Genomic DNA, 26,699 nt, shown 5'->3' on the forward strand with positions numbered 1-26,699 from the left:
CGCGTATGAGCCTCGCGGGCATTACCGGACACTGTTGAAGGCCCACCGGCTCGGGGGCTTCTTGCCTTAATAAAAAATATTTTAAATGCAATATTTCCCAGGCACTCCATTAAGAAAAGGACCCACACATCCTGTGAAAAAATGTGTAAGTTGTTTGGCTGAGAAGAGGCATTTGCAAAATGATTTCTTTGCTGATGATTCCTAAAATCGCAAACATAGGAAACCATATTTCTTGAGAAATTAAAACATAATCAAAGCAACGATTTGCCCCAAAATAAACAATGAATGACAATGATTGCATTTTCCTGTGACCATGCGAGCTGCCGTTTACCTTCTGCTGAGAGATTTTTAGGCTGGATGGTAGAAGCGGGCGCCATAGTAGTTGTGACTCTGAACCCGGCGGGTAATGTCTCGGTGGATCCCGCCATCATGTGCATGCTGGCGAATTCTCGCGGGCGGAACTTTTTTCTCCAAGATGGAGCCCGTCTAAATGACTTTTCCTCCCCCTGAAATACAATGGAATGGAAATGAATGATGCCATGTGCAGGGCAGTCGTCCGTGAACGCGCGTGATCGAGCGAAAAGCAGCTATTTTGGATGGAAAACATGCAAAAGAATACTGAAAAGAAATATGTAATATGTTTGTAAAAAGCGAGTGCACTTGCCAACCAGTGCAGTAGGTGGAGCAATTTCAGGAACCCTAATAAAAAATATATATATTAACCCATGCCAACAAATGTGTGCCAGTGCCATGGGTAATTCGGGTGCCAGCCAACGTTGTTGTCATGAGGGAAGCAGAGTAATAACATGTTCACCTGCTGACTAGTGCAAAGACAGCACTTTACTAAATCAGGCAGTGCAAGTGCCAGTCTGGCTAGCACTGCTGCAAGATTACCACTGGATGCTCTCTTATAGTGTATCCACCCCGCCCCCCGCCCCCCTCCCCTCCCCACCAGCAGATAGAAGTAATGCAGTAGATGTTGCTAAACTCATGTTGGTAGCTGCCTGCAGGCAAGATGCACTTTAATATGCTCAACAGATGCACTTTAATATGCTCAACACTTTTTCTTGGCTTCACAATGGCATTTAGAGGTTGTAATCGTGAAGGGATTAGCAAGTGACCAATATCTAAGCATTATGCCAATACATTTCATGGAAAGACACTTTCTTATTTATTTTTATTTTAAATCGCCTGACTCAAATCCAGTACTCAACAACATTGTAATTCAGACAGGATCGTCGCATCAACTGTGAGAGTAAAGTCAAGAATAGATACATACATCTGGTTTCCCTCAACAACAGAGGCTTTAGTGGCAGCGCAGTCCATTATTTGCAGGGGGACTGTGCTGCCTGCCTCTGAGCAGCGCTGCTACCCCCCACTACTTGAAAAGGCTTTGCAAAATGCAATGAGCACAAAAATAAGAGCCCAGAGGGGTGTAAGAAGTCTGGCCTTGCTGCCTTTTCACTTTTGCAAGTAGTCCTCTACTCTTTTTGTCAGTTAGCGCGCTCTGCGTGGGGCGTCCGTTCCAGTCGTGCCTCATGGTCGTGGTGTTAGTAGAAGATACGTGAAATGTAAATGTGCATATATAATGTGTTTGTATTTATGCATGCATGTGTGGTTGTGTGAGTGAGCGAAAGAATGTATGCTTGTTTCGTCATGTATGCATGCATGCATGCAAGGAGTTGTGTGTGTGCTATTTGAATGCGCAGGCGGATGAAAGAGTGTATGTTGTGTAAATGAGAGCATGTAGGATTTGATTGTGTGTGCCTGTGCTGCTTCTAGGAAAACGGAACAGGCCTCTAATGTTAAAGGGGGCTACTGTCAGCAGGGCATTTATACTGGGTATCAAGGTTAAAGCAAACATGAGTTTTATTATGTAGCTAGACTGGCCTACTTAGATGCAACAAGTCTAGTTATGACTTCATATTGTTGCATGACCTTTTTTTTACTAATATGAAGGGTAAAGCCAGCATGATAAGTGTTATCACTTTGCTAGACTGACTTTAAATGCTGCAGCCAGTCTAGATCTACTGGCTTACTGTGGAATGTCATTATTTATTGTGCATCAATTGTAAAACAAAAAATTTGCTGAACTTTATTACGTAGCTAGACTTACTTTGGTGCAGCCGGTCTAATGTATTTTTTCATGTTGTGTCTTTGCATTTTTTACTGGTATGAAAGGTAAAGCCCTAGAGTGTCCTTCACTGGTTCCGCCAATTTGGTTATACTTTCTTAGTGGGGCATGGCATTTTTTTACTGGGTATCAAGAATAAAGCAAACAAGTCTTATTAAATCGCTGATCTGGCCTCCATTAATGACGCCACTCTGGCCATATATTCTCACTGTGGCATGGCATTATGTTACTTGGTATTAAGTGTAAACCAAACATGATAAGTATTATTACATGGCTGGGCTGGCCTACATTACTGCATCCAGTTTGGACACGTTTTCTCACTATGGAATGGTATTTTTATAACTGGCAAAGCCAACAGGAAAACATTCTTATACCGTAATAATGGCATATATTGGTGCAGTCTGCATCGTTATTGTTGGGTACAGCCAGCACACAAATGTTTCTTATACCGACATACATTGTTGCACAAAGCATTATGAAAATGTGTTGGAAAATGGCCCTGTGCATTGTCGCTGACTTGCATCTATTGGATTTTTTCATGTGCAACCCTACAAAACTGATTCCAATCTGTGTGGATTTTTACCTAACTCTTCCCAGAAATTGTGCTAGAAAATGCACCATTTTAACCCCTTATATTTAACATTTTCTTTGATGGAGAACTCTGCGAATATCCCTGGTTGTTCGCGCTCCCTCATTATGCTTGGTCACTCCCACATATATGATCAAATATTTATGCCGCTCTAATTAAAACAAATCACCATTCACTACTGTGCAGCAATATTAAAGATATCTACAAACCTTAGACCCAGGACCCACAAATCTAATTTTCAAGAGACCTGCACAGAGCAGGTTTTCAGGATGTAGATAGTTTCTATTTAGAGTCACCATATTCAAATGTACTTTGTTAGGATATCCAGAATATATGGAGTGGAGTTACCTCTTGGAGAACCTGGAGTTAAATGTTCCCAATAGCAATATGTCAGATAGATGTGATAGTGAATTAGAATGATAGATATATTCTATGGTCTAGCCACATTAAAATGGAATATGACATTTGTCTAAGTCTATCAACATAATCTATAGATCTATCTACATAACTCTGCTATAAATGAAAGTATCCAGACTATGAACGATTTATTCTATGTGAGGAACCTGAGGGCGTCTTTCCTGCTTTTCCCCCGGTGTCCTCTTCTCAGGTGGACAGGGAAAGGCCATCGCTTTTGGATCCCGACCCTGAGGGTGGATATGCAAGGGAGGATCATCTGGGTGGAGGAGGCTTGGTGAGTGGACAGAGGACAGGGATGTCTTTTCACCAAAATTCCAGGGGTAGCGGAAGTGACATCACATGACCCTTGACCGCCTGATGGTATCACAGGAAGTGATGTCATTTGACCCCAATCGAAGTGATATCACGGGAAGCGATGGAACACAACCTTTCGCCCGTTGACAAAACAGGAAGCGGCATCACATAGCATTGTACACTACGAAAAATATGGTTACGATATCACTATAATATGATGTACATTTCATACAAGAATGGATCTCCATAGGTATCGTTAAGATCAGTGTGTATAGGCCCATATTACCAAATTACTGTGAATGCAAGCAGTCGTCCATGACCAAATGATAATGATGTGTTATTATATAGTACTTACGCTTAAGCGCTTTATATAGAAAAAATATACATTTCATACAAGAATGGATCTCCATAGGTATCGTTAAGATCAGTGTGTATAGGCCCATATTACCAAATTACTGTGAATGCAAGCAGTCGTCCATGACCAAATGATAATGATGTGTTATTATATAGCACTTACGCTTAAGCGCTTTATATAGAAAAAATATACACCCAATATCACCCAACCTGTGTTGGTACTCATTTATTGACCTCGGAAGGATGAAAGGCTGAGTTGAGGTGTTTAAGAACAGACTAAATCAGTGACGCACCCCGTGAAGTGTGCCTGAAATAAACCTTTAATGAGTCTAGCAGTTATTGTATAGAATTCCAGAAAGACACATTATTTGGTATTCCTATTCTTTCTTATTTAGGGTCAGTGCTGAAAGTGTTAGACTTGTGGCTCTCCTGTTCTTATTTTTCTTCTTTTTTTTTTAGGGGCCTGAACCAGAACGCCAGCCACTCCACTTTTTTTTTTTTTTTTTTTTTAAGAGGTCGCAAGGGAGACCACAGAGGTCGCAAGGGAGACCTCAGAGGTCGCAGTTGCGACCTCTGGCGACCTCTAAATGACGTCCCTGGGAGAGGACGCCCTTAGATGAGATATGTTATCCCCCATTTTCTTTCACCACAAACCCTCCATCCCTCAAGCCTTTATGGGCTTTTGTCAGCCTTCTTTTTGTGACTCCCCTAAAGTATTCCCCAAATTGCACCAGTATGGTACTGGGACGAAGAAGAGGTCACTGGAACAACAGATCCTCATTTTGTGAAAACAAACATTTATCAAACTCAGCTAAGTACTGGGACAAGGACGGGGACAACGAGAGCAAGGCAGGGCTTCCGCTTTGATGGTGAGAAGTCTATCTTTTTTGGAGTGAAAATGGAGGCGGGAGCTTTAAAAGCTGGAAACCCGAACTGAACCGAGTCCGCTGTGTGAGAGCAGTCAGCTGTGGGAGAATGCCCACGGACTGCTGAGTGCAGGCGGACCTCTCCGGTGTGACGAAGTGGCAGGAGAAACGCTTGAGACCAGTGGAAAAGTGCAGTGCATATGCAGCAGGAAGCGAAGGTACAGGACGCTGTAGGGCGGTAGCAAACCCCGAGAAGAAGGCCAGCGGGATTGAGGGAAAAAATCACCCTCAAAAAGGTGACACCCAATCCAGCCCACAAGCAAACCTTACAATGATGATGCCAAATGGAATGTTCCTAGGCATGTGTTCTGTCATCCTCTCAGATCAGTCCTCCATATCACCCTACATCCACCAGTTAGAGGATGTTTGCGTCAAACACCACAGAAGCACGCAATATCAACGATTGGCCCATTGACTGCTGCCCGAATGCACCACATGATTGCTTCTGAGTCTAACATGCAGGCCCTGCAACTAGCAGAAGGGGATCAACAGCTACTAGCCAGGCAATACACCACAAGTCACCCAGATGACTTACACCACATTGGTACAGTATACAGCTTATAAAAGAGGCACAGTGCATACACACTCGAGGCTGAAGTGGGCTACTGGATGCATGCCACAAGACAGTTAGAAAACTGATATCATAAAAGAACATGGATGACATCAAGACAATAGATACATGTCAAGTGTATCAAGCCTTATATGAGAAAGGACATGGAGCTACTACACATCCCTGTACTACAGTCAGACATGAAATTCACATTCCTGGTGGAGCCAGGTCCTGTGGCACGATTGAACAGTATACAAGCTGAGAATAAATCAAACACACATCGGTGGCAATCAAAGTCGAATGCCAAGAAATGTGGAGCCACATGTCAGGAATCTGCCTATACATGCAGCCAGGTCGCTACATGCACGAAGAGGAAACCCAGTCACTGTAAAATCAAGCCCCCAGTTTCCCGTACGGTTCTCTTCTCATGCATTTAGAGCGCCGTTCTTCGCTCGCTGAAAGTTCCCATGGAGACTGGGGAAGATGAGGCATACTCTACGTCATGTGGCCAGATTGAGAAAGCACGTCTCTGCCGATCGCGTGACCGGCAGGACTTAAGTCCACCCTCTCCCAGCATAGAGCGCTTCTGATTTAAGTTGTTACCGGAACTTCTTTGCAATCCTTGTCTTGTTTTTTTTTTATCTTTGCTTACAACCCGTATCTGATATCTGGATCTGCCTTTGTCTGTTTCCTTCTCTTGTGTCGCATTTTGCATTTGATGAACTGACCTCTGCCTGCTTCACGGACTGCTCTGCTCAACAAATTGGTACCTTGCTGCTCTAACGCTGAACTGACCTCTGCCTGCTTCATGGACTGCTCTGCTCAACAAAATGATATCTTGCTGCTCCAACGCTGAACTGACCTCTGCCTGCTTCACGGACTGCTCTGCTCAACAAATTGGTACCTTGCTGCTCTAACGCTGGACTGACCTCTGCCTGCTTCATGGACTGCTCTGCCCAACAAATTGGTACCTTGCTGCTCTAACGCTGAACTGACCTCTGCCTGCTTCATGGACTGCTCTGCTCAACAAAATGATATCTTGCTGCTCCAACGCTGAACTGACCTCTGCCTGCTTCAAGGACTGCTCTGCTCACCGAATTGGTACCTCCACAACTGCCCAAACCGACCTCGGATTCCGTTTGGGAACACCGGCCTCTCTACTGCATAATCTACATACGTAACTGTCAGGACGTCACCGAACTTACCATTTCATCCGGAATATCACTGTGCCTTTGTGCGGCAGTTTTTCTTCATCTGTAAACGCCATCAATGCTTCACCTCATATCCGTGCATGGACTAGAGACTTCCTCTCTGCATGGGCTGGAATGGAAGGCGTCCGCGTGCCGTTGGGATAGGTTTGGACTGGTTACTCTTCTAGGACACAGCAGCTCTGCTCAGCTCCTGATTCCAATTGGTAAGAACCTCTTCTCCATTGTTCATACTCACTCTTGTTTCATCACACCCACTTGCGGTTGTTGCTCTGAGCCTAGGCAAACCGTGTCCTGGGAAGAACCTAGTGAAACCTGCTATACAACCTATGCTTTCTATTACCATCTAGCAACCCCTTACAGATTTCCACTACTCAAATAGAGGTTAGCCGATCTGAATTATTGCTCGTTACCTGATTGTGGTTATCTGTGCTATTATTCTAACAGTGTCCCTTTCTTTGCAGCCGTTGGTGCCGTGGTGTGTGTCCCCAGTCTTCCAATTAATTGACACCTCTGCTTGTAATCACAAGCACAACAGCGGGGTACATTGGTGGGAAGAACTCATCGTCAACGGTCTGAGTTCTGCTGCCTTCCTAACCTTCGATTTTGGGACTCCGCCCATCTCGCTGAAAGACAGCTTAGGGGGTGATTCCCAACACCACACAACTGGCACAAAGCATGGCAATGGACATCAAATGAGAGCAGCTGTTCTAAACACCCACTCATGTATGAAGTCGACCAGTAAAATCACACATCATGCAATGTGTGAAGCCCTAACAGGTGACGTATGGCAACATGTTACACTTGCATGTTCGATTGATTGATTAATATTGATTGATATTTTATTTCTATCACGCTCATACACAAGTGTTTCAGAGCGCGACAATGCAAGGGAGGGGAACAGGGGAGAACAAAACAGTGATCTTACTAGGCCCAGTGACATTGAGAATGCGCAAGTGCATGGGAGAGGGGGGATGGAAAAGTGCATGGAAGGGGGGAGAAGTGGAAAGTGCGAAGCAGAGGAGAAACAGATAAATAACAATAAATAAATAATAAAGGCAACAAACAGTGGTAGTGCAGCCAGCATTTTGCAAGTGCTAGGTTTAAGGCAGCAGACCCGGAGGACAGAGAGTGGCCAGGTGCACAGTGCCAAGAGAGAATAGATCAGCAGGGGAGAGGGGGAGCAAAGGCAGAAGAAAAGAGGAAGGTCTTGAGGTGCTTCCGGAACCGGAGATGGTTCTCCTCAAGTTTTAGAGTGGAAGGGAGGCTGTCCAGAGGGAGGCCCCAGCCGAAGACAGATATCTACCCCGAGCTAGTTTCTTTGAAAAACGACTGACCCTGAAGGAGTTGGAGGTAGAGGAGCAAAGAGCTCGAGAGGGGAGGTATTTGCGAAGGGATAGCTGAAGGTATTTTGGACCCAGGCCCCAGAAAGCCTTGTGGACAATGCAGAGGGTTTTGAATTTAATCCTTGCATCCACTGGGAGCCAATTGTAGAGATTTCAGAGCTGGAGAGATACGATCCCAGGGCTTGAGGCCAAGGACAAGTCTCGCTGTCCTTTTCTGGATAAGTTGCAGAGGGCGGAGAGTAGAGGCAGGTAGATTTAGAAAGAGGCTGTTAACAATAGTCCAACCTAGAGAGAACCAGAGCTTGGGATAGCATAAGGAAAGGCAGAGTACCTCTGAGGAGGTGCAGTAGGAAATTTGACTTTTTAGCGACCTCAGAGATGTGGGCGGAGAAGGAAAGGCTGGAGTCAAAGATGACCAGAGGTTCTTAGCCTCGCAGGTGGGGCTAGGAGGAGGGCCAAGGGAGGCTGGCCAGAGAGTGATGGGAAAGGATGGTGAAAGTGTGCCGATGAGGAGGATCTCCGTCTTGCTGGCATTCAGACAGAGATCATTGGTGGCACACCAATCTTGAATGGCAGTTAGGCAATCAGAGATGAGAGAGGGAGAGGAGGTGGCCGAGGGCAGCCTGAAAATGAGTTGAGTGTCATCAGCGTAGCACTGGAAATTTGAGGAGAAAGCAGCAATGCAGTGGGCGAGAGTTCCCAGGTATTGGTTGAAAAGCCAGGGCGAGAAGTTAGACCCCTGGGGAACACCACAGTTAGAGAGGAAGATAGATGAAAGGAATGACCCAAGTTGGACCTGGGAGGATCTGAGAGGAAAGACGTCAGCCAGGCCAGAGCCTGATCAGTGATACCCAGGTTTTCACGGAGGCGGTTGAGCAGGATGGTATGGCTGACTGTGTCGAAGGCAGAAGAGAGATCGAGGAGGATGAGGGCAGAGGGAATGTTAGAGTCAAGGGTCGAGAGCAGATCTTCACGGATGTTCAGGAGAGCAGTTTCCGTGCTTCTGGCAGCTCTGAAGCCAGACTGGTGGTCTTGGAGACAGCCAACAGAATTGGAATGAAGGTTAAGCTGAGAGATGGCCAACTTTTCCAGGAGTTTGCCAAGAAAGGGAGTAATGGAATTTGGGCGATAGTTAGCTGGACAAGAAGGATCAGCTGAGGATTTCTTGAGGAGAGGATGCACAAGGGAGTGCTTCAGAGGGGAGGGGAAGGATCCTGAGGCAAAGGAGTGGTTGCAAAAATCAATAAGGGCTGGAGCGAGGGTGTCAATGTGGTCCTTGATGGTTTTAGAGGAACAGGGATGAACCTGTTTTGACAAGGCTTTCATAGATCAGACTTCTCTAGCGACCTTGTCACGGAAGAAAAGAGGAAAGGATGGTGAGGGGGTAGCTAAAGGAGGGCCAGCAAGCACAGATGGAGAGGGAGAGGAGGGGTGTGGGTGGAGAGGGTGGACAGGATGTCCTGGGTTTTTGAAATGAAGTGAGAGGCAAGGGCATTGCAAAGAGCCTCGGAGGCAACAGGAGTCGTACAGACTACAGCAGGGTTGGCCAGCTCCTTGCAGATTTTAAAGAGATCGGCCGAGTTGTTTGATGCCGCAGAGACATAAGATTGAATGTTGACTCTCTTCTTGGTGAGTCGGTATTGCCTTTGTAGCAGGCGACAGGCCAGTTTGTCAGAGGATGAACATGAAGTACTCCATTTCCTCTCAGCTGCCCTACACTTACGTTTAAGTGTAGCTAGGTCAGAGTCATACCAGGAGTTGCACTTGGCTTTGGACTTCAAACGGATCCTCATGACAGAGGCAAGAGCATCAAGGGTATCAGAAATTGAAGAGTAGAGCAGAGACAGCGCTGTGTCAGGATGTGAGACAGCCAAAGGTGGAGTGGGGAGGGGAGAAAGTGGCAGCAAAAGCTTCAAATGACACACGCTTCATGGGCCAGATGTCCGAGAAGGTAGGTGGCAGTGTTGGGGTAGGCTTGGCTTCGGGGGAAGAGAGGGAGAGATGAGAGGAGAGGAGGGAATGATCGCTCCAGGAGAAAGGAGTGGTCAGAGGGATGGAGAGGGGGAGGTCAGAGGAGATTAAGACATCAAGTGTGTGCCCTGCAGAGTGAGGTCACTGAAAAGGAGGAGTTGAGTGGTAGAGGCCAGGAGGAAGGAGGAGAGATCCGCCCACTCAGAGAAAAATTAGGTGATTTGACCAGGAGGCCGGTAGATGGTAGCCACAGTAAGAGAATGGGTAGACGAGAGAGAAAGCCTACAGACAAGGTATTCAAAAGAGGAGTAGGTCTGAGTGGGAATGATAGAGGCAGGAATCCACTCAGGAAAGATCAGGGCTACACCCTCACCGGACCGGGAGGATCTGGGTGCTGAGAGGATCTTATAGCCATCAGGTAGGAGAGTGTCAAAGGTTGTGACAGAGCTGGCCATGAACCATGTATCAGTAAGACCAAAAGCATCAAGGTCTAGTTCTTCAAGGAGGTGGGAGATGTCAGAGGAGTGTTTGACGGCAGAGCGAGAGTTGAGAGTGGCAATATGAAGAAGGTTGCCAGCCTTAAAGACCTTCCGGGGAGGGGTATAGATTAGAGGTACGCCCTGCGGAGGAGAAAGAGCCCTAGGAAGGGCAGGGGAAGAGGAGGAGGAGCAGAGGGAGGGCAAGGTAGCCAAGGGGGGGGGGAGGAGGGGACAGCAGGAGATGAGAGGAAATTGATGAGGAGAGGGAAATGCCTATAAAAGAGGAGGAGATTGGCCTGAGGGCCTTGGACCATGACAGTGCCCTTTAGGTAGACATTAATGATGACTTTAGAGGAGTCGAAGGAAGCCATGAGATCTTCCCAGCGAGTGCCACCATTAATGGGAGAGGAGGAGATAGGGCAGAGCACAGAGACCATATGAGGAGTCCATAGATCTGGCGAAGGAACGACAAAGAGGATGTCGGTGAGGTCCTGTCTGGTGGAAGCATTGGAGTAGGTGTCAGCGATAGGAAGGCCAGGGTTAGAGGCCAAGATATCCTTTTTGAACTTCTTCCTACCTGTCATGCCTGCGCCACGGGCGCACTCATTGGCAACCATCATGGTCTAATTGTTATTCATTCATCTTCATAATACTCTTTGAACAACCTCTATTCACACGTTGGTCCTTAATTCCCATTTGCGCAACATTGGTACTTTCCTATTTAATTCAACTAACTACATGTACCATAATGCACCTTGCTACTGCTATCAATTCCTGGCCATTCCCATTTGTCAGTATTGGAGCCACAATCCCCAGAAGCCCTAGCGATCAGTGCTGCTTCCACCACTCAGGACCAGAGAGGGAGGAGGCAGATTATCTTCAGGTGTGCTGCTCCAATTGCTGCCAATTAGCCTGCCTCAGTACAGGGCAGAGCTGTATTTAAGCAGCTGCCTGCAGGAGCTCAGTCTCTTGCATCAAGAGTCTCCCAGCCCCTTTTTGCCTTGAGCCACGATTTTGTATCCTGTTCCTGCTTTATCCTGCTTTTGACCCAGTGCCCTTTCTGGGCTTCCTGCCCTGCAGCCTACTACAGTCCTCTGTAGCCCTCTACAGTCAGCGGCCCTGCTCCTCTGGGCTCACTCCTTGCTGCCCTGCTCTTCTGGGCTCCTTGCCTTGCAGCCTGCTTCACTCCGCTGGCTACAGCCCTTGTCCTCTGGGCTTCCTGCCTTGCAGCCTGCTTCACTCCGCTGCCTACAGCCCTTGTCCTCTGGGCTCCCTGCCTTGCAGCCTGCTTCCCTCCGCTGCCTACAGCCCTTGTCCTCTGGGCTCCCTGCCTTGCAGTCTGCCTCCCTCCGCTGCCTACAGCCCTTGACCTCTGGGCCCCCTGCCTTGCAGCTTGCTACACTCCTCTGCCTTCAGCCCTTGTCCTCTGGGCTACTTGCCTACAGCCCTGCTCCTTTGGGTTCGCTCCTTGCTGCCCTGCTCCTCTGGGCTCTCTGCCGTCTACTACAGCTCTCTGCCCTGCTCCTCTGGGCTCTCTGCCTTTCAGCCTACTACAGCCCACAACAGTTTACCTGCACCTTGTGCCATCCGTTATTACAGCCCCCCTGTTTCCTGGCTGATGCTCCTTGCTCTCTTCCTTGTTTGCAACCCTCTTTTCTTGATCTCTGTCCTTCTCTTCCTTGTGTCCACGGTCCTACCCTTAGGTTACCCATTTCAGTTATACTGTTTTTCCTTCATTTCCTTCTGCTAGATTGCTCATTGACTTATTTTTCTCTGGATATTTCTGTTCTTGTCTTCTCTTGTATCGTATGTAGATCCTTTTGTACAGAGCTTGACTGTTGGTTTCCGGCAGGCAACCTCTGCCCCTTCCCTTGTGTTTCAGTGTTACAGACACCCACTGCTGCTGTTCCCAGCCATGAGCATACAGCGTGGGCCCTTGTAATAGCAATCTGTGCAGAAGGCTGGAGTTTCCTAAGGTTCGTGGAACACTCTTTCCCATTTCTGCATACACCCCAAGAGGGAATCCAGTTTGTTTGTACCTTTGTATTTCCTGCTACAGTTGCCTACTCTTCGTTCTTGTTGAGCTTCCTGCTGTGTGTGTGCTTATCTGTCACCTTACATCAGAACAGCCACCCAAACCTTACCTGGGTGCCCTGTGCCACTCTTGACAGAGTGCCATCCTTGACAGAATGCAAGAGCCAATATATTTTTGTTCCATAGGCAGGAAAGGCACACACAGACCAAAGATGCTTTCGTTTCGGTCCAAGAAACCTCTGCAAAAATCTAAAGTTTTCCTAAGGACAGCATACAAAAACCTTAGTTCAAAAGACAGACTCGCCCTAGTAAACAAAGGTTTGCAAGCACAGTACTACACTCACTGGCTCTCTGAACCTTCGTCTATGTATAATTACTATGACATATGCAACTATGATCCGCAGTCCCTATCTGTAGAAGAACTACAGCAAGATAATGAATTCTTGCAGATTTTGTTAGCCCAAACAGTGGAAAACACTCCAGTGCTTTCTTGCATTTCTTCCTGCACTGCATTCGACATTCAGCCTGTACACAAACTTTGTATTCCTTTAACCCAGGCTGCCCTGTCTCAGAACCAATGTCTAAACCCTGATACAGTCAATGATGTTGCACTCATTGTGACAGACTCTCAACCAGAATACGTTGTGGCCAATGTGATATGTTCAAGATCAGCTTGGCAAGCTGCACAACCTCCCCAGACTGCTGATAACACTCATTTAACAGGACAAGACATTCAGTATCCTGAGGTTAAAGCCGCTAGTCCTGGGTACAAAAGACCAATACTGACAATCGGTTGTCTTAAAGGATAGTTCCGGGACTTTTGTTTTATTGTCCCTACGGTTCGGCCATGTGTTTTTAAGCATAAATCGGTAGATCGTAGAAAACTTTCCTATGGACCTTACCCGACTTTTTGTCCATTAACGCACTCGAAATCAGCCGCCATTTTGTGATAATCCTATCATTTCCCCCCATCGACCTGGCTCACCTGCTTTTGCGGCACTAAATCAAATCCCCCGCCCCTGAGCCTGACATCAGCAGACGCGTACCGCCCATTTCCCAACGCCAAAGCACGTTTCGTGTCAACAATCGCTGCGCCTCAGCTAATGAAGTGTCGCCATGGAAATGGCAGGACGCCTCTTTCCTCAATAAGTATAAACACACCGTTTCACAACACACAGCAGCAGATTTTCGATTCCATTACTCTCTCTGTGTTACTTTGAGTATTCTGTGACTCGTTTCTGTGCTCTGGTCAGCTACCTTCGCCGCTTCTAGGCCTTGTGAACACCTGTACCATCTCTGTAAATTATTTTACTTTCTTTACCACACAATGGCTACAATAATGCCGTATATGTACGAGCCCGAGTACACCGAGCAAGAACTACTGGAAAGGCAAGCACGCGAAAACGATGGGGATTCGGACGGCAGTTGGGAGGACCAGTCAACGGATGAAGAGCCTGGACCATGTCGCATGGACGGCGTCTCCACCTGGTGCACGTGCAATCGGTGCGAGCTAATGCCAACTGAGGAGGAGAACTGCTGCTGCCGTGAAAATTCCGGGTGCTTGGCCTACATTTCGGAAGGCGAGCCAAGTCCGCAATGCATCACCGAGCTGCCAGAGTTCAGGGAAGCCTGCCTCTCACGGACCGTGTTGAGGATGATGATGGTGCTTATGCACGAACTTCGCGGCACTGTTCGTCCGCGTAATCCGAGTAACGAGTAAGTATACTCTGGTTGTGATGTCAGTGATGCCACTACTATGTCATGGTCGTCTCCCACATATAAAATTACATCTACATATCATTCGAATGCATGTAAATTGGTTCCATACTGTGCATTTTCTAGATAGAATTTTTTTCAAAGCAGAATGACATTTTTTACCTGAATCGACAATGATAAGAAAGTTTTGTCATTTTAATACAGTTTGCATCTTTCATTTTCACAGGTGGTACAGGCTGGTGGCCTATCGTTGCTTCACTCGGTGGCTTCACGGGAGGCTCGGACACCGCGTTCGGAGAGTGATACCTGCCTGTGCGGTACTTGCCATTAGACAACATTTCCCCAGCGACAGTGGACAATACCGCGGATTTTCCCTGGATGTGCTGCAACCGGAACTTTACAATGTGTAATGTTTATTATTTATTTTCAATTGAAATTAAGATCTAAAATAAAACCCAACATATATTTTAACAATGGTTGTTTTGATTTTTTAAATGAATCTAGTGTGTCTCCATTGAATAGTCTTCCTGTGCCTTGTCTTGTCACACCACATGTCTCCGGCCAGCATCCTCCCTCACGCTGGCCGCCCACCTTCAATCCACATAACCGTTGAACCCATATGCAGCAGACATACATATGTTATTTTGCGGGTTGGCATCAAGCCTCCCGGCCTTGCCTCCTCCCCCAAAAATACTTACCACACCACTTTGTTCAAGCGTTGGCAATAAAAGGAAGGCCGTTGGATTTTATTGATACAAAACATGGTTATAGGTAAATAATCCATATGGTTGATCATAATAAATCATCCTTTTGGGCACCGGGTACAGAGATGACCCCCTCTGGCCCGTGCCGCCTTGCCACCACAGGCCAGCCTGCTGCTGACTAACTGCCTAGGCATCCAGGGTCTCCAGGGTGAACTGCACCCATATATTCTCCTGGGAGGGTGAGGTATTTATAAACTCACCCCCCTGCCTTCCATGTACTAGATCCTGCAGCCTGCCTCTTACATGCAGTTAGATGGCCTCTCCTTGGTGAGGCCCTGCTGCAAACGAGTCTTGTTTGCACGACCACCGCCCCAATCCACCCCCCACCGCCCTAACAAAGGCAGTTCGCACCGGGGTACTTGTGCTGGCAAGTAGAGCTGTCAGGGAGCGATAAAGGCCAAGAGGTGCCAAAGACCATGTGCACTTCAAAGTGGTCTATAGAGCATGGGTTGTTGTTCCCATGTCTACCTCCAGACCCAGTGTCTCCTGCCAAGCATCCCCCCTCACGCTGGACGGCCCCCTGCAATCCACATAAGTGTGTCTCCATTCACAAGTCTTCCTGTGTCTTGTCTGCACGACCACCGCCCCAATCCACCCCCCCCGCCCTATCAAAGGCAGTTCGCACCAGGGTACTTGTGCTGGCAAGTGGAGCTGTCAGGGAGCGATAAAGGCCAAGAGGTGCCAAAGACCATGTACACTTCAAAGTGGTCTATAGAGCATGGGTTGTTGTTCCCATGTCTACCTCCAGACCCCGTGTCTCCTGCCAAGCATCCCCCCTCACGCTGGACGGCCCCCTGCAAACCGCATAATGCCACGACATATACACGTCATTCATTCACAAACACACCCCTGTTTCGAACTCTTTATAACCCACTTCATATTTCTAATGAGAACTTCTTTGCGCTTTGCTAGTCAACCCGTGAAGGTGCTGGTTATCTGCTCTTCGTCTCTGAGAACTTCCGTGACCACTTAGAGGAAAATCGTCAGTTTGCAACCTGTGAACTGCTCCCAGTTCTACGACAAGAAACTACTCTGATCCCTGCATCTAACTGTTTGTTCGTCAAGGTAAGGCCATGTACCATAATCATTTTGCGTTCAAATTTTTTTTGTTCAAGACAGTACATGCAAGGAACTAGTCACATGTTCTGAGTTTAGTCAAATTATCTTTCTATTTTTTTAAAGTTATTCAAATACTTATCCGCATGTGAATAACGTGTATAGTTCCAAGAACCAAAACGAACCTTGCATTGAACCTTTTATGTGTCATTTAATTTTTTAACACATTGGTATTCATAGAGAATTGTTGATCTTTACTTTTCAAAACTTTCCACAATGCCTGCCTGTTCCATTGGCGGTTGCCCTTCGAAGACCCATAATAAATCTGAAGGTACTATAATGCATGTTTTCCCTAAGACAATAGATCAGATAAGAGAATGGGTCCGATATTGCGGATATCCACCGTCTGAGCTTGGAAATAGAGTCCTAGAAGTCTTTGCGGACAAGAGGGGTGATCGATACCGCATCTGCAGCAGGCACTTTAGCTCAGACATGTACTCCACATCATTGCTAATAAAGAAGAACACACCGCAAGCGAGGCGAAAATTGCTCTCAACCGCTATTCCCACTCTATTCGTCCACATCCCTCCACTGGTGAGTCAAGTTTACGTATTTATCTCTCGGCCTTGCGGTAGTGTGTAGCATTAGCTAACAATAATTTCCCCATTTATGTATCCACTCAATATGAAGGCGGAAGATTCTCCATCCCTGTCGTTATTGCAGTCATCAGCCACTTCAAGCGCCTATCGGGTAATCTTACTTAGCTATTCTGCCACTGACTTGTTTTGGGCATGTAAATCAATAGTTTTAATTTATCGTGTGATTATTTTACCTAATGGTACACCCTTGTACTCGTCCTCTAGTCTTTGTTTTCAGTTATAATTATTGTTATCCAAAATAATGCAAGTACTGTCTTTCAGGGAGATGCTGAGGAGTCCAACGTATTGACGACAACCGTTGATGTCACTCAGATGCTCGAGGTACGTTTCCGGACAGTTCCATCGATGGAGATCATCAGATCTTGCATTCATGTAGCGTGATTGTTACACACAATGTTTCTTTCGTTTTTAGCCATTGATATGTCCTTCTGTCGTCGCCCTCCTATGTGTCTTCTTTTTTCAATATTGTGTTCATTACTAATGAAAGTCCTATGTTTCAGGGAGTCGATGGAGCATTAGTCCAAGAAGAAGGGGGAGCATGCAGTTACGGGTTGGCGCAACAGCTTGCAGAAGTGTGCACCGCAGTTACATCGTCCCTTGATGTTCTTATGCATTTCGAGGTATGGATACTGACAGTCCGATCAATCGAAATCATATGACGTGATTACATCCGCTATACTTCCTTCTTTATTAACGCAAGTACTATGTTTCAGGGAGATGACGGAGCTTCTTCTACAAGAACATCACCCCTAGTAGTTGATGCAGATCTCTGGGTGGTGACACTTCCAACGATCGAGCAAATCGAATCATATTTACATATCCATTATTTATTTTAGACAACTGATCATTTGTGCAGGTCTATTTAGATGAGCCGTTGACGCCTGCACAAAGTTTATGTTCTTTTTAACAAAATAGAAAACCATACTAATGCAATTACTGTGTTTCAGGGAGTTACTGAAGCATCATCTTCAATAATATCATCAATGGAAGTCTATGAGGAGCCCGAGGTATGGATCTTGACAGTTCCATCTAACTAGATCAACAATGCGTGAATAATTGTCGTTTGAATGTTCTACACAAAGCGTTCATTCGTGTTTTGCTATTGAGATGTACGTGGGTATTGGTCCCCAAGTACATTTTGTGTTTTCAATATTATTATACATACTAATGAAAGTTCTATGTTTCAGGGAGTCGATGGAGCGTCAGTGCGTGATGGATGTGCTTATCATGAAAATATAGTCGTTGCAGCGCAAGAGGAAGTGGAGACATGCACACACGAGTCGGAGCAACAGCGTCCTGATGTTGAAGTTCGAGGCAAGAAAGTTTCAAAGAAAAGAAAGCAAAAGAAGGTTAGTGTCCTGGTCACTATATTATGTTGTTTTTCACTGTTAATAGTTCAATACTGTAAGTTGTGTTTAAACTGAACATCCCTTTTCCAATCTGTCCTCTAGTTGCGAGTGGGTGTACGAACTAGATCTACACAGACAGTGAAGCGAACGAGAGATGTTGCTTGTCAAACCTTTTGGCAGGGACTTGAGACTGGAGATGCATCGTGCCAATGGGAAGAATATGAAGTGATTGACAACGGAGCTATACCACCACCAGCCATTGATAGTGAATGTCCTCCTGGTAGTTCGGATGCAGTCGGAGATCAATTTACAGAATCCACACCCGCAAAAACTAAGACCGCGAGAAAGTTGAAGAAATTGTTTTATTCACCCATTGCCGGAGAAGGAACAGATGTTGCAATGGAAGAGAATGAAGTGGACGACAATGAAACACCATCAATATCACTGAACATAGCGGAAGACGGTATCAGAGATTCTACCTTTCATGTGAGTGACATGTCCTCAACGTTACAGGCCGAACCAGCTGGGATGCAGAGTGACAGTATAAGGAAAGAGGCCAAATTCATTGTATTCGATAGTTGTTTGATTGATATTATTATTCGGATGAAATGTGGGCATTCGGTTGGTGGGGAAGTATGTGGGGAGCCATTGATTAATGTGACTCGTGCAATTCGAGGCACTAACCTTAAAATACATGCCACCTGTACAAAATATCATCCTTTCTCATGGTCTGCACAACCCATGCTGGGGCAACTGCCAGCAGGCAATCTACTTTGTGCAGCGGCTGCACTTTTTAGTGGTTCAAGTTTTAAAAAGTTAGAGTCTTTCTTTCAGTTTGTGGGAATCCATTTCATTGCGAAAACTCAGTTCTACAAATACCAAACCGATTATCTATTTCCAGCCATTAGCGAAGCTTGGAGAATGGAAAAAATGTCTATTGATAGTACATTCGCGGGCAAAAGGTTCAGGCTAGCCGGTGATGGACAGTGCGACAGCCCAGGATTTTCAGCCAAGTACTGCACCTACCACTTTCAGGACATGTAAAGTAAGAAAATTGTGAGTTCGGTGGTCGTGCAGGTGTCACAAAGTACATCCTCAGTGGCCATGGAGAAAGTTGGCTTTGTAGCATCATTGCAAGAACTACAATCGCGGGGAATGGTGATCGACCTGATAGCCACGGACAGACACGTTTCAATTGCCAAGACAATGAGAGAAGAGTACAAAAATATAAATCACCAATTTGACGTTTGGCATCTTGCAAAAACAATCAATAAAAAAATGTCGGCTGCAGGTAAAAAAAAAGATATGCAAGGTATTTCACAGTGGTCCAAGTCAATCAGCAACCATCTTTGGTGGAGCTCAAAAACATGTGGAGGGTCGTTGGAAATTCTACTGGAAAAATGGCGGTCAGTAATGCTACACTGTATCAACGTTCACCGCTGGACCACAAACCAACATTTCCACAATTGTGAACATGGCCATTTGTCCACAGAGGAGGCACGGAAGAAGAAGTGGTTGATTCCTTCATCACCCACTCACAAAGCCATTGAAAAGATTGTATTTGATAAAACTATAACAAGAGATTTGAGGGGACTCACGGAATTCTGCCACACAGGAGATTTGGAGGTGTTCCACAATATGTGCCTAAAGTACAGGCCAAAACGATTGCATTTTGGCATGGAGGGCATGATAAATCGGACTCTTCTAGCGGTCTTGGCACATAACCATAATGTTGGCCGTCAACAAAGTAGGACGACCGGAACTTTAGGGACGCTTCGCTACAATAAGGCCTTCACTAAAAGAAGTAAACAATGGGTGATCAAACCAGTGTTTCAGGATATGCAATATGAGTTTATTGAGAGACTTATTGTTGATGTCCTAGATAGGCACATAAATGGAGTTGTGAACGAACCTGTGCAGGGGACAACTGCATTGCCACCCAACATTGCCTCTGTTCCATGTCCTCCTAAAGCAGAGCTCATTGAGAAATACACATCACGGTTTAAATGATTGTAATTTGATTGTCTGTTCTCTCGAGTCTCCTCATGTTGCAGGCCCATTGAATATGTGTATCTATGTAATGTGTAAATAAAAGTGATTGCTCAGTGTACATGCAATGTGTCTCTCCACCCTTGCCCCTCCCTTCACCGTGCAGTAGTGCGAACCACCCGGGTGTCACCTGTGACTTTGCTCTCGAGTCTCCTCATGTCGCAGGCCCATTGAATATGTGTATCTATGTATTGTGTAAATAAAAGTGATTGCTCAGTGTACATGCAATGTGTCTCTCCAACCTTGTTCATTTGCGCATTGAATTAAACCAAACAGTAATATAAATCATTTTTCAAAATATATAGAATGTCTCCATATTTATGGTTCTCTGGGGCTGCAAATACACGCACACAAAATGCAAAGATGGAGTGTAAATTTCAAGTCCTGTGAGATGGCCTTACACTGAATGTAGCTAACTAGGAATGTGTGCTCGTTCAAAGTGAAGGTCAGCTGCTTTGATTTTTTGCTCGGGTGCCGGAATGGCCCACGACTCAGTATAAGGTTCTATTGTTATTTGACCTTGACAGGCCGGGACCATCCCGAAAGACTTCTTTTTGGGGGTGTGGTGCAATAACGTAAACGATAATGAATCTAATTTCAGAAACGAAAGCCATTTAATGTTCGTTCATTAGAAGAAATAACGTCGGCATAGAAGGAGTGGTATTTCGGGGCTGCCCTACGCACAGACACAATGGAAAATGCAAATATAATGTAAGTAACTCTTTAGATGAGTTTATACCGCAATTTAATTACTATACAGTAGCTTTAAAGATGGGTTAAGTTGTACTTGTTCGTTCTATGTGGCATATTGTTTTGTACCGTGCACTATCTTGAGGAGAACCATCTCCTTTTACGGAAGCACCTCAAAACCTTCCTCTTTGCTTCTGCTTTCTCTCTCCCTCTCCCCTGCTACAACTGGTCCACTGTCTGCGACCTCGGTCCTGGGCCCTTCCACTCTCCACCTGCACTGCCTCCCTGTCAACCCCTGCACTGGGGGACTGTCTCAGTATCCTACAGCCCCCCCTTGACGTATAATACCCAGTTGCACTGTTCTAGCTATGAAATAATTTCCCGACCTAATATATAAAATGAATAATTTTAATAAAGATCTGATGGTGAGACTAATTTCATTTTTTATGTTTTTAAAACAGGTACATCCTTCATTATTGTATGTGTCACGAGTACCAGACACCGGCGGATGGCTTTTTCAACCGCCAGTTGCTTCTCCGCGTGAACAACGTTACCACCCTGACCATTTTATGGGACGATCGCCAAGTACAAGTATGCCCTTACGCGGTACTAACGGCTAGATGCAACATACAGACCGTTGTGGTGGCCTAGTGCCTCGTTGTTGGAACAGCCATGCGATTATCAGTGCGACCGAAGAGCTTATTTTATCGTAAACCAACACCCTGTGTACTGCACACGAACATCGCTTGCCTCAAGATGAACTATTTTGGATCGAGAGCAAAGAAAAATGCAAATCGCTGAATATTCTCTAAACATTTGATGTCCAATAAATGTACTTTGCCAAATGTACAATCTTGCCGTTTGCTTTTAAACCACAGTTTCATATTCCGAATTGTGGCGCTGTATTGTGAGATGATCTAAGACCCTGTGTACAGCAAAGGAACATCGCGTGCCTCAAAACAAACTTTTTGGAACGTGAGCAAATAAAAATGAAAATCGCTGAATATTCTCTAAACATTTGATGTCAAATAAATGTACTTTACCAAATTTACAATCTTGCGGTTTGATTTAAAAGTACAGTTTCATATTCCCAATTGTGGCGCGCTGTGTTGTGAGCTGATCTGTGTTGATTTCCGGGTTCTGTGTGGAGTCGCGTAGAAGACGCCTGGGCGCGTTTGCCTACGCAGCACAGTCACGTCACGGATAGAGGCGGGGAATATGAATGTGTTGATAAAGTCTGTTTGAGGGGCGGGGGATTTGATTTAGTGCCGCAAAAGCAGGTGAGCCAGGTCGATGGGGGGAAATGATAGGATTATCAGAAAATGGCGGCTGATTTCGAGTGCGTTAATGGACGAAAAGTCGGGTAAGGTCCATAGGAAAGTTTTCTACGATCTACCGATTTATGCTTAAAAACACATGGCCGAACCGTAGGGACAATAAAAAAAAAGTCCCAGAACTATCCTTTAATGCCTCCCCTGTAACTACAAACCACGATAACTCTAAGGTCAGTCTTCATGTTGCTAGACCTGACTTTTCTGCTACACCAGATTCTGAAGTTGTAGAACTGGCAAATGGAACATACCAGTTACAAGAGCTGCTCTTACGCCTTAAAAGACAAACCGAAGACCTCTATGATGAATTTGTCTATTTGCAGTATTAAGAATCTAGCAAAGGGACACAATTTACCAGACCATCTGACACTATGCCCAACACCCGACATTCTGTCTTTAAAGATTGACATGATAAGGCCTGGAATGGTAACACAGAAAAGGATACAGACGTATACAGAGCAGATGGAAGACCTGAACTAGGCATATGCATACCTTCTAAAGTTTGACACAGCTCATTCACTTACTAGCCACAGTATCTCAGGCTGTTGTTCAGATAGTGAAGAATTAACTCCTTCGGTGGGCCAAATCACTCACACTGCCTTTACACCACAAATTAAGTATAATCATCTAACTGGAGATCCTGCTGAGTCAAAGGATTGTCCCGTTCTTACCGTTGATGGCGGTCCTTTACTCACACTTACAGCCTCTAAAGAGGTGACCAAGTCAGAGATGTACTCTGCTTCTATGGAATTTTGTGCACCAGACCATGTGTCAGATCCTGAACTATACCCAGTACCTGTCTGGAATCCAGCTTTGCCAACAGTCAATACCCCAGACCCATCTATCAACCTGAGCACACAAGACTTTGAAGGCCAGCCATCGGAAAGCCTACCCTTTCCTGATCCTCCATCAGCCATGCTACCTGGTACAGAATCTGCTAGCCCAATCTCTGCTGCTCCTCCTGCTAGTACTGCTGAATCGGTCACTGATGCAGCATCTCACATCACTCTTACTGCAGTAGAAGCAGCCCCTTCCTAGCTCTGCCTGCAAGGACAGTATCTGTTGCTAAGCCAGTTAACAGCTCTTCTATTAAGGCTACAGCTCCGGTTGTTCCTGCTGGTGCCTCTGCAGCACTTAAACTACCAGACTCTACTCTATCAGTCTCAGGTGCGTCCCTGCCCGCTGGTACTCCTATGGCACCTACACTCCCAGCTGCTACAGTACCGGAACTACCTACTGCCATTCATGATCTCCCTGCTGCTGTGGCTTCTGAACGCCGTGCAACTCATGGTGAACCCGCCGCTGTAACTCCTGAAGTCGCTGCGGCAAATCTTGACTTTGCCATTACTGCTTCTGACGCCTAGGAAAACCTTCCTAGAGCTACCAATTCAGCTGTATCTCTGGTTCCACCTTTCAGCACTATACCGTTGCCAGCCCTAAGGAAGGCCACCACTTTCAAAGCAATATTTGCCATGGAGCCTGCAGCAGATCTTCACAGTTCCTCAGTTCATGAACGCACTGTTGGGTTTTGTGCCCCTAAGACTTTGTCTTTTCTGATTTCTACCTCAAAGGTTTGGAATATTGGTAATGTCTCCTCCCTTCAAGACTCTCACCTTGCAGCCTTAAACAGTTTTTGGTGCTTCATGATGTGCCTTTTTGGTATAAGACTCTTTCACAGGCATTGGACTTGCTCTTCTTGTTGGTCAGTCTTCAGGGAGCCTGGAGAGCAGGGACGTCATTTGGGGGTCACCAGAGGTCGCAAGTGTGACCTCTGAGGTCTCCCTTGCGACCTCTGTGGTCTCCCTTGCGACCTCTAAAAAAAAAAAAAAGAAATAATATATATATATTTTTTGTTTTGCAATGCAATGCAAGCTCCTGGGCTGTGGCCAGCACTATGTGGCTCTTTAATTCTCGAGTGGCTAGCTTTCTTGTTCAGGCCCCTTAAAAAAAGAAGAAAAATAAGAACAGGCGTGCCACAAGTCTAACCTAACACTTTCAGCACTGACCCTAAATAATAAAGAATAGGAATGCCAAAAATGTGTCTTTCTGGAATTCTATACAATAATTGCTAGACTCATTAAAGGTTTATTTCAGGCACACTTCAGGGGGTGAGTCACTGATTTATTCTGTTCTTAAACGCCTCAACTCAGCCTTTTATCCTGAGGTCGATAAATGGGTGCTATATAATAACACATCATTATCATTTGGTCATGGACGTCTGCTTGCATTCACAGTAATTTGCTAATATGGGCCTATACACACTGATCTTAACGATACATATGGCAATCCATTCTTGTATGAAATGTACATCACATTATAGTGATATCGTAACCATATTTTTCGTAGTGTAAAATGCTATGTGATGCCACTTCCTGTTTTGTCAACGGGTGAAAGGTCGTGTTTCATCGCTTCCAGCGATATCACTTTGGGGTGGGGTCAAATGACATCACTTCCTGTGATGTCATCAGGGGGTCAGGGTGTGAAAACAAAGAAATTGATATGAGGCCGGGAAGCCCAAAGGAAACACACCAACACAGGTTACAAAGAACATACAAAGTGCTTTATTTAAAAGCTACAACAGTTACCAAAAAGTCAATTGACAAACGGATAGCTATTCGGCTCTCAGAGTAACGTAACGAACTTCAACGAAGGTTCGATGCATTAGTAGAGAGACCGTACATTGGAATACTTGTGCTTTTATACTCTTTATCCAGCCCTGGCCAACCCCCTCGCGGGTTAACCATTCTTAGGACCAGGCCTAAGGTTCCTTGCCAGGTCAATCCTATAATTTATGCAATTTGATCAGTTTCGCTGATATACTTGTACATTTACACATAGGTCAGGGATAGGACAAGGTCTCAGTTCGCAACCCCGACAAGTGGCCTGCAGGCATATTATTTATTCATGTGTGCGGAGGTCACAACGGCCAGAATCTTACTCAGAATGTCATTCGGCCTCCATTTTGATGTTCAGGGTGACTTCCACATTACAAGAGAACCTAAAATGGCGGCTAAATCCAAGATGGCGACTTACACAGTTTTTCGTTAAGGTCAAGACCTTGCCGCGGAGTCTATTTACATGATATTTTAGACAACTTGGCATAGGCCAACACACATTAAAATACTGCGATAGGAGGCATAATATCATTTCAATTCCAACAGACCCTCCTTTTGGCCTATGCCAAGTGCTAACATCATTTCTAATACTTCTGCAAATAACTCCATGTGTTGTCATCCATACATCCCGAATCATTGTCTGTAATATCTATAGCCATTAGGTCGTTCATCAGAACCTCTTGTAACATGAACTCTTTAGAAGCTGTATCTGGGGCATATATTCTATGCCCTATTGTGCTCACTGCTTGGGCACAACATCCCCCTAACATTCCACATATACTCGGAAGACATTGAAAACAGCAACAAAGGAATAGCAGGATCCCCAAAATAACCAGAATAACAGAAAGCACCTTCCAACCCCAAGATCGTAAAGAATCCCAGAACCAGGTGCTAAGATTCCAATCTCCTACAGGGATATGTACTTCAGAACTAAGAGTATGCAAGTTCTGTATTGCTTTAAAAATTGTCGGCGAGGAATCTGGTACGAAAACACAACAAGCAGACCCCACTAATTTGCATACTCCACCTCGTTCTGCCAGAATGACATCCAATGCCATCCGATTTTGGAGTGCTACCAATCTTATTGCTTTTTGCTCTAAGGTCGTATTGTAGAGTATGTCCGTGGTCCGGTTGATCGTTCTCTCCAGTACCCTTGCTAATCCCCTAATGTTCTCAGAGTTTGTTATTTGTCCCCAAAAGGGCACAACTGATTTCTCTATATCTCCCAATACTTGCCCAGGGGTATCTCCGTTCTTGTCTCGCCGTGGGCGAGCCTTAGAAACCTCCAATGTACTAGCTACAAATACCCCGGGTAACAATATTCCTTAATAACAGGTTCCCTGCCAATCCTTGGGTAACCAGGGAAATGCTAAACTACCACAAACAAAATAAACAGCCCCCCCTACATACAGAGGCCTGTTTTCTCCAGTCAAATTTACAATGTTCTTACAACCTTCAAAATCTCCCATTGGCCGAGTGCCATTTCTTTGTACACAAAAGGGGACCGAGTCAGGGCTATGATTTATAGAATAAGAAGGAGGTACGGCGTCCTTATTGCCTATCGGAGCCATTTTAAAGGAAATTAGAGTTTGAAAAGGAAGAGATAGTTTATCAGACGGCCTAATAGAAGCGACATTAGGTTTACTTCTATTTGCAAAAAGCGAGCATCCCAGGGGAGTCAATTCACGTTTCTCGAAATCATTCAGATTAGTTCCATCAAAGTTCCCTGAGATGCTATCATTCCATCGGCCAAAGAATAGTGCTCTAAGAGAGGCATAGCAAGCAGTCGTTAGAGGTAAAGGATGTATATACCATCCCAGTCCCTTGTTCCCATGTTGCGGTAAATGAGTACAAATCCAACAATTACTCTTATTAAAAATGGCATGAGTTGGATTCATTACTATCATTAGAGTGTTATTATGATACTTTTGTCTATGTTGGGAGTCTCTAGGGGACAGAGTGTGAAGGTGTACAGAGGGAGTCAAAACAGTTGGTACAATCTCGGTCGGTAGCAAAGGTTTCAGAGGATAGATTTCTTCAAAATACCAAAGTCCTACAGCAGCAGTTGCAAAAATAACAATTATCATTATCAAAACACAGCAGTACATTTTCGGGGCCCAGGCACATTGTTCATTGTCCAAGTTGGTCACCCCCTTATTCACATGTCC

General features: G+C 45.5%; 1 protein-coding gene across 3 annotated transcripts in view; it reads right to left on the reverse strand.

The window, feature by feature from the left end:
• The window catches only part of PPFIA4 (PTPRF interacting protein alpha 4), a 3,167,227-nt gene that overhangs the window by 119,381 nt on the left and 3,021,147 nt on the right, over window positions 1-26,699 (reverse strand). For 2 of the 3 annotated variants that reach the window (XM_069633678.1, XM_069633680.1), the window contains one exon: window positions 332-506. The exons of the other annotated variant lie outside the window; for it this stretch is intronic. In XM_069633678.1, the coding sequence (XP_069489779.1) occupies window positions 332-506 (175 nt within the window). The remainder of the gene's footprint in view (window positions 1-331; window positions 507-26,699) is intronic. 3 annotated transcript variants of the gene reach the window in all.

The sequence above is a fragment of the Ambystoma mexicanum genome, chromosome 13, assembly GCF_040938575.1.
Source record: "Ambystoma mexicanum isolate Mex_15411 chromosome 13, UKY_AmexF1_1, whole genome shotgun sequence".
NCBI lineage: Eukaryota > Metazoa > Chordata > Amphibia > Caudata > Ambystomatidae > Ambystoma > Ambystoma mexicanum.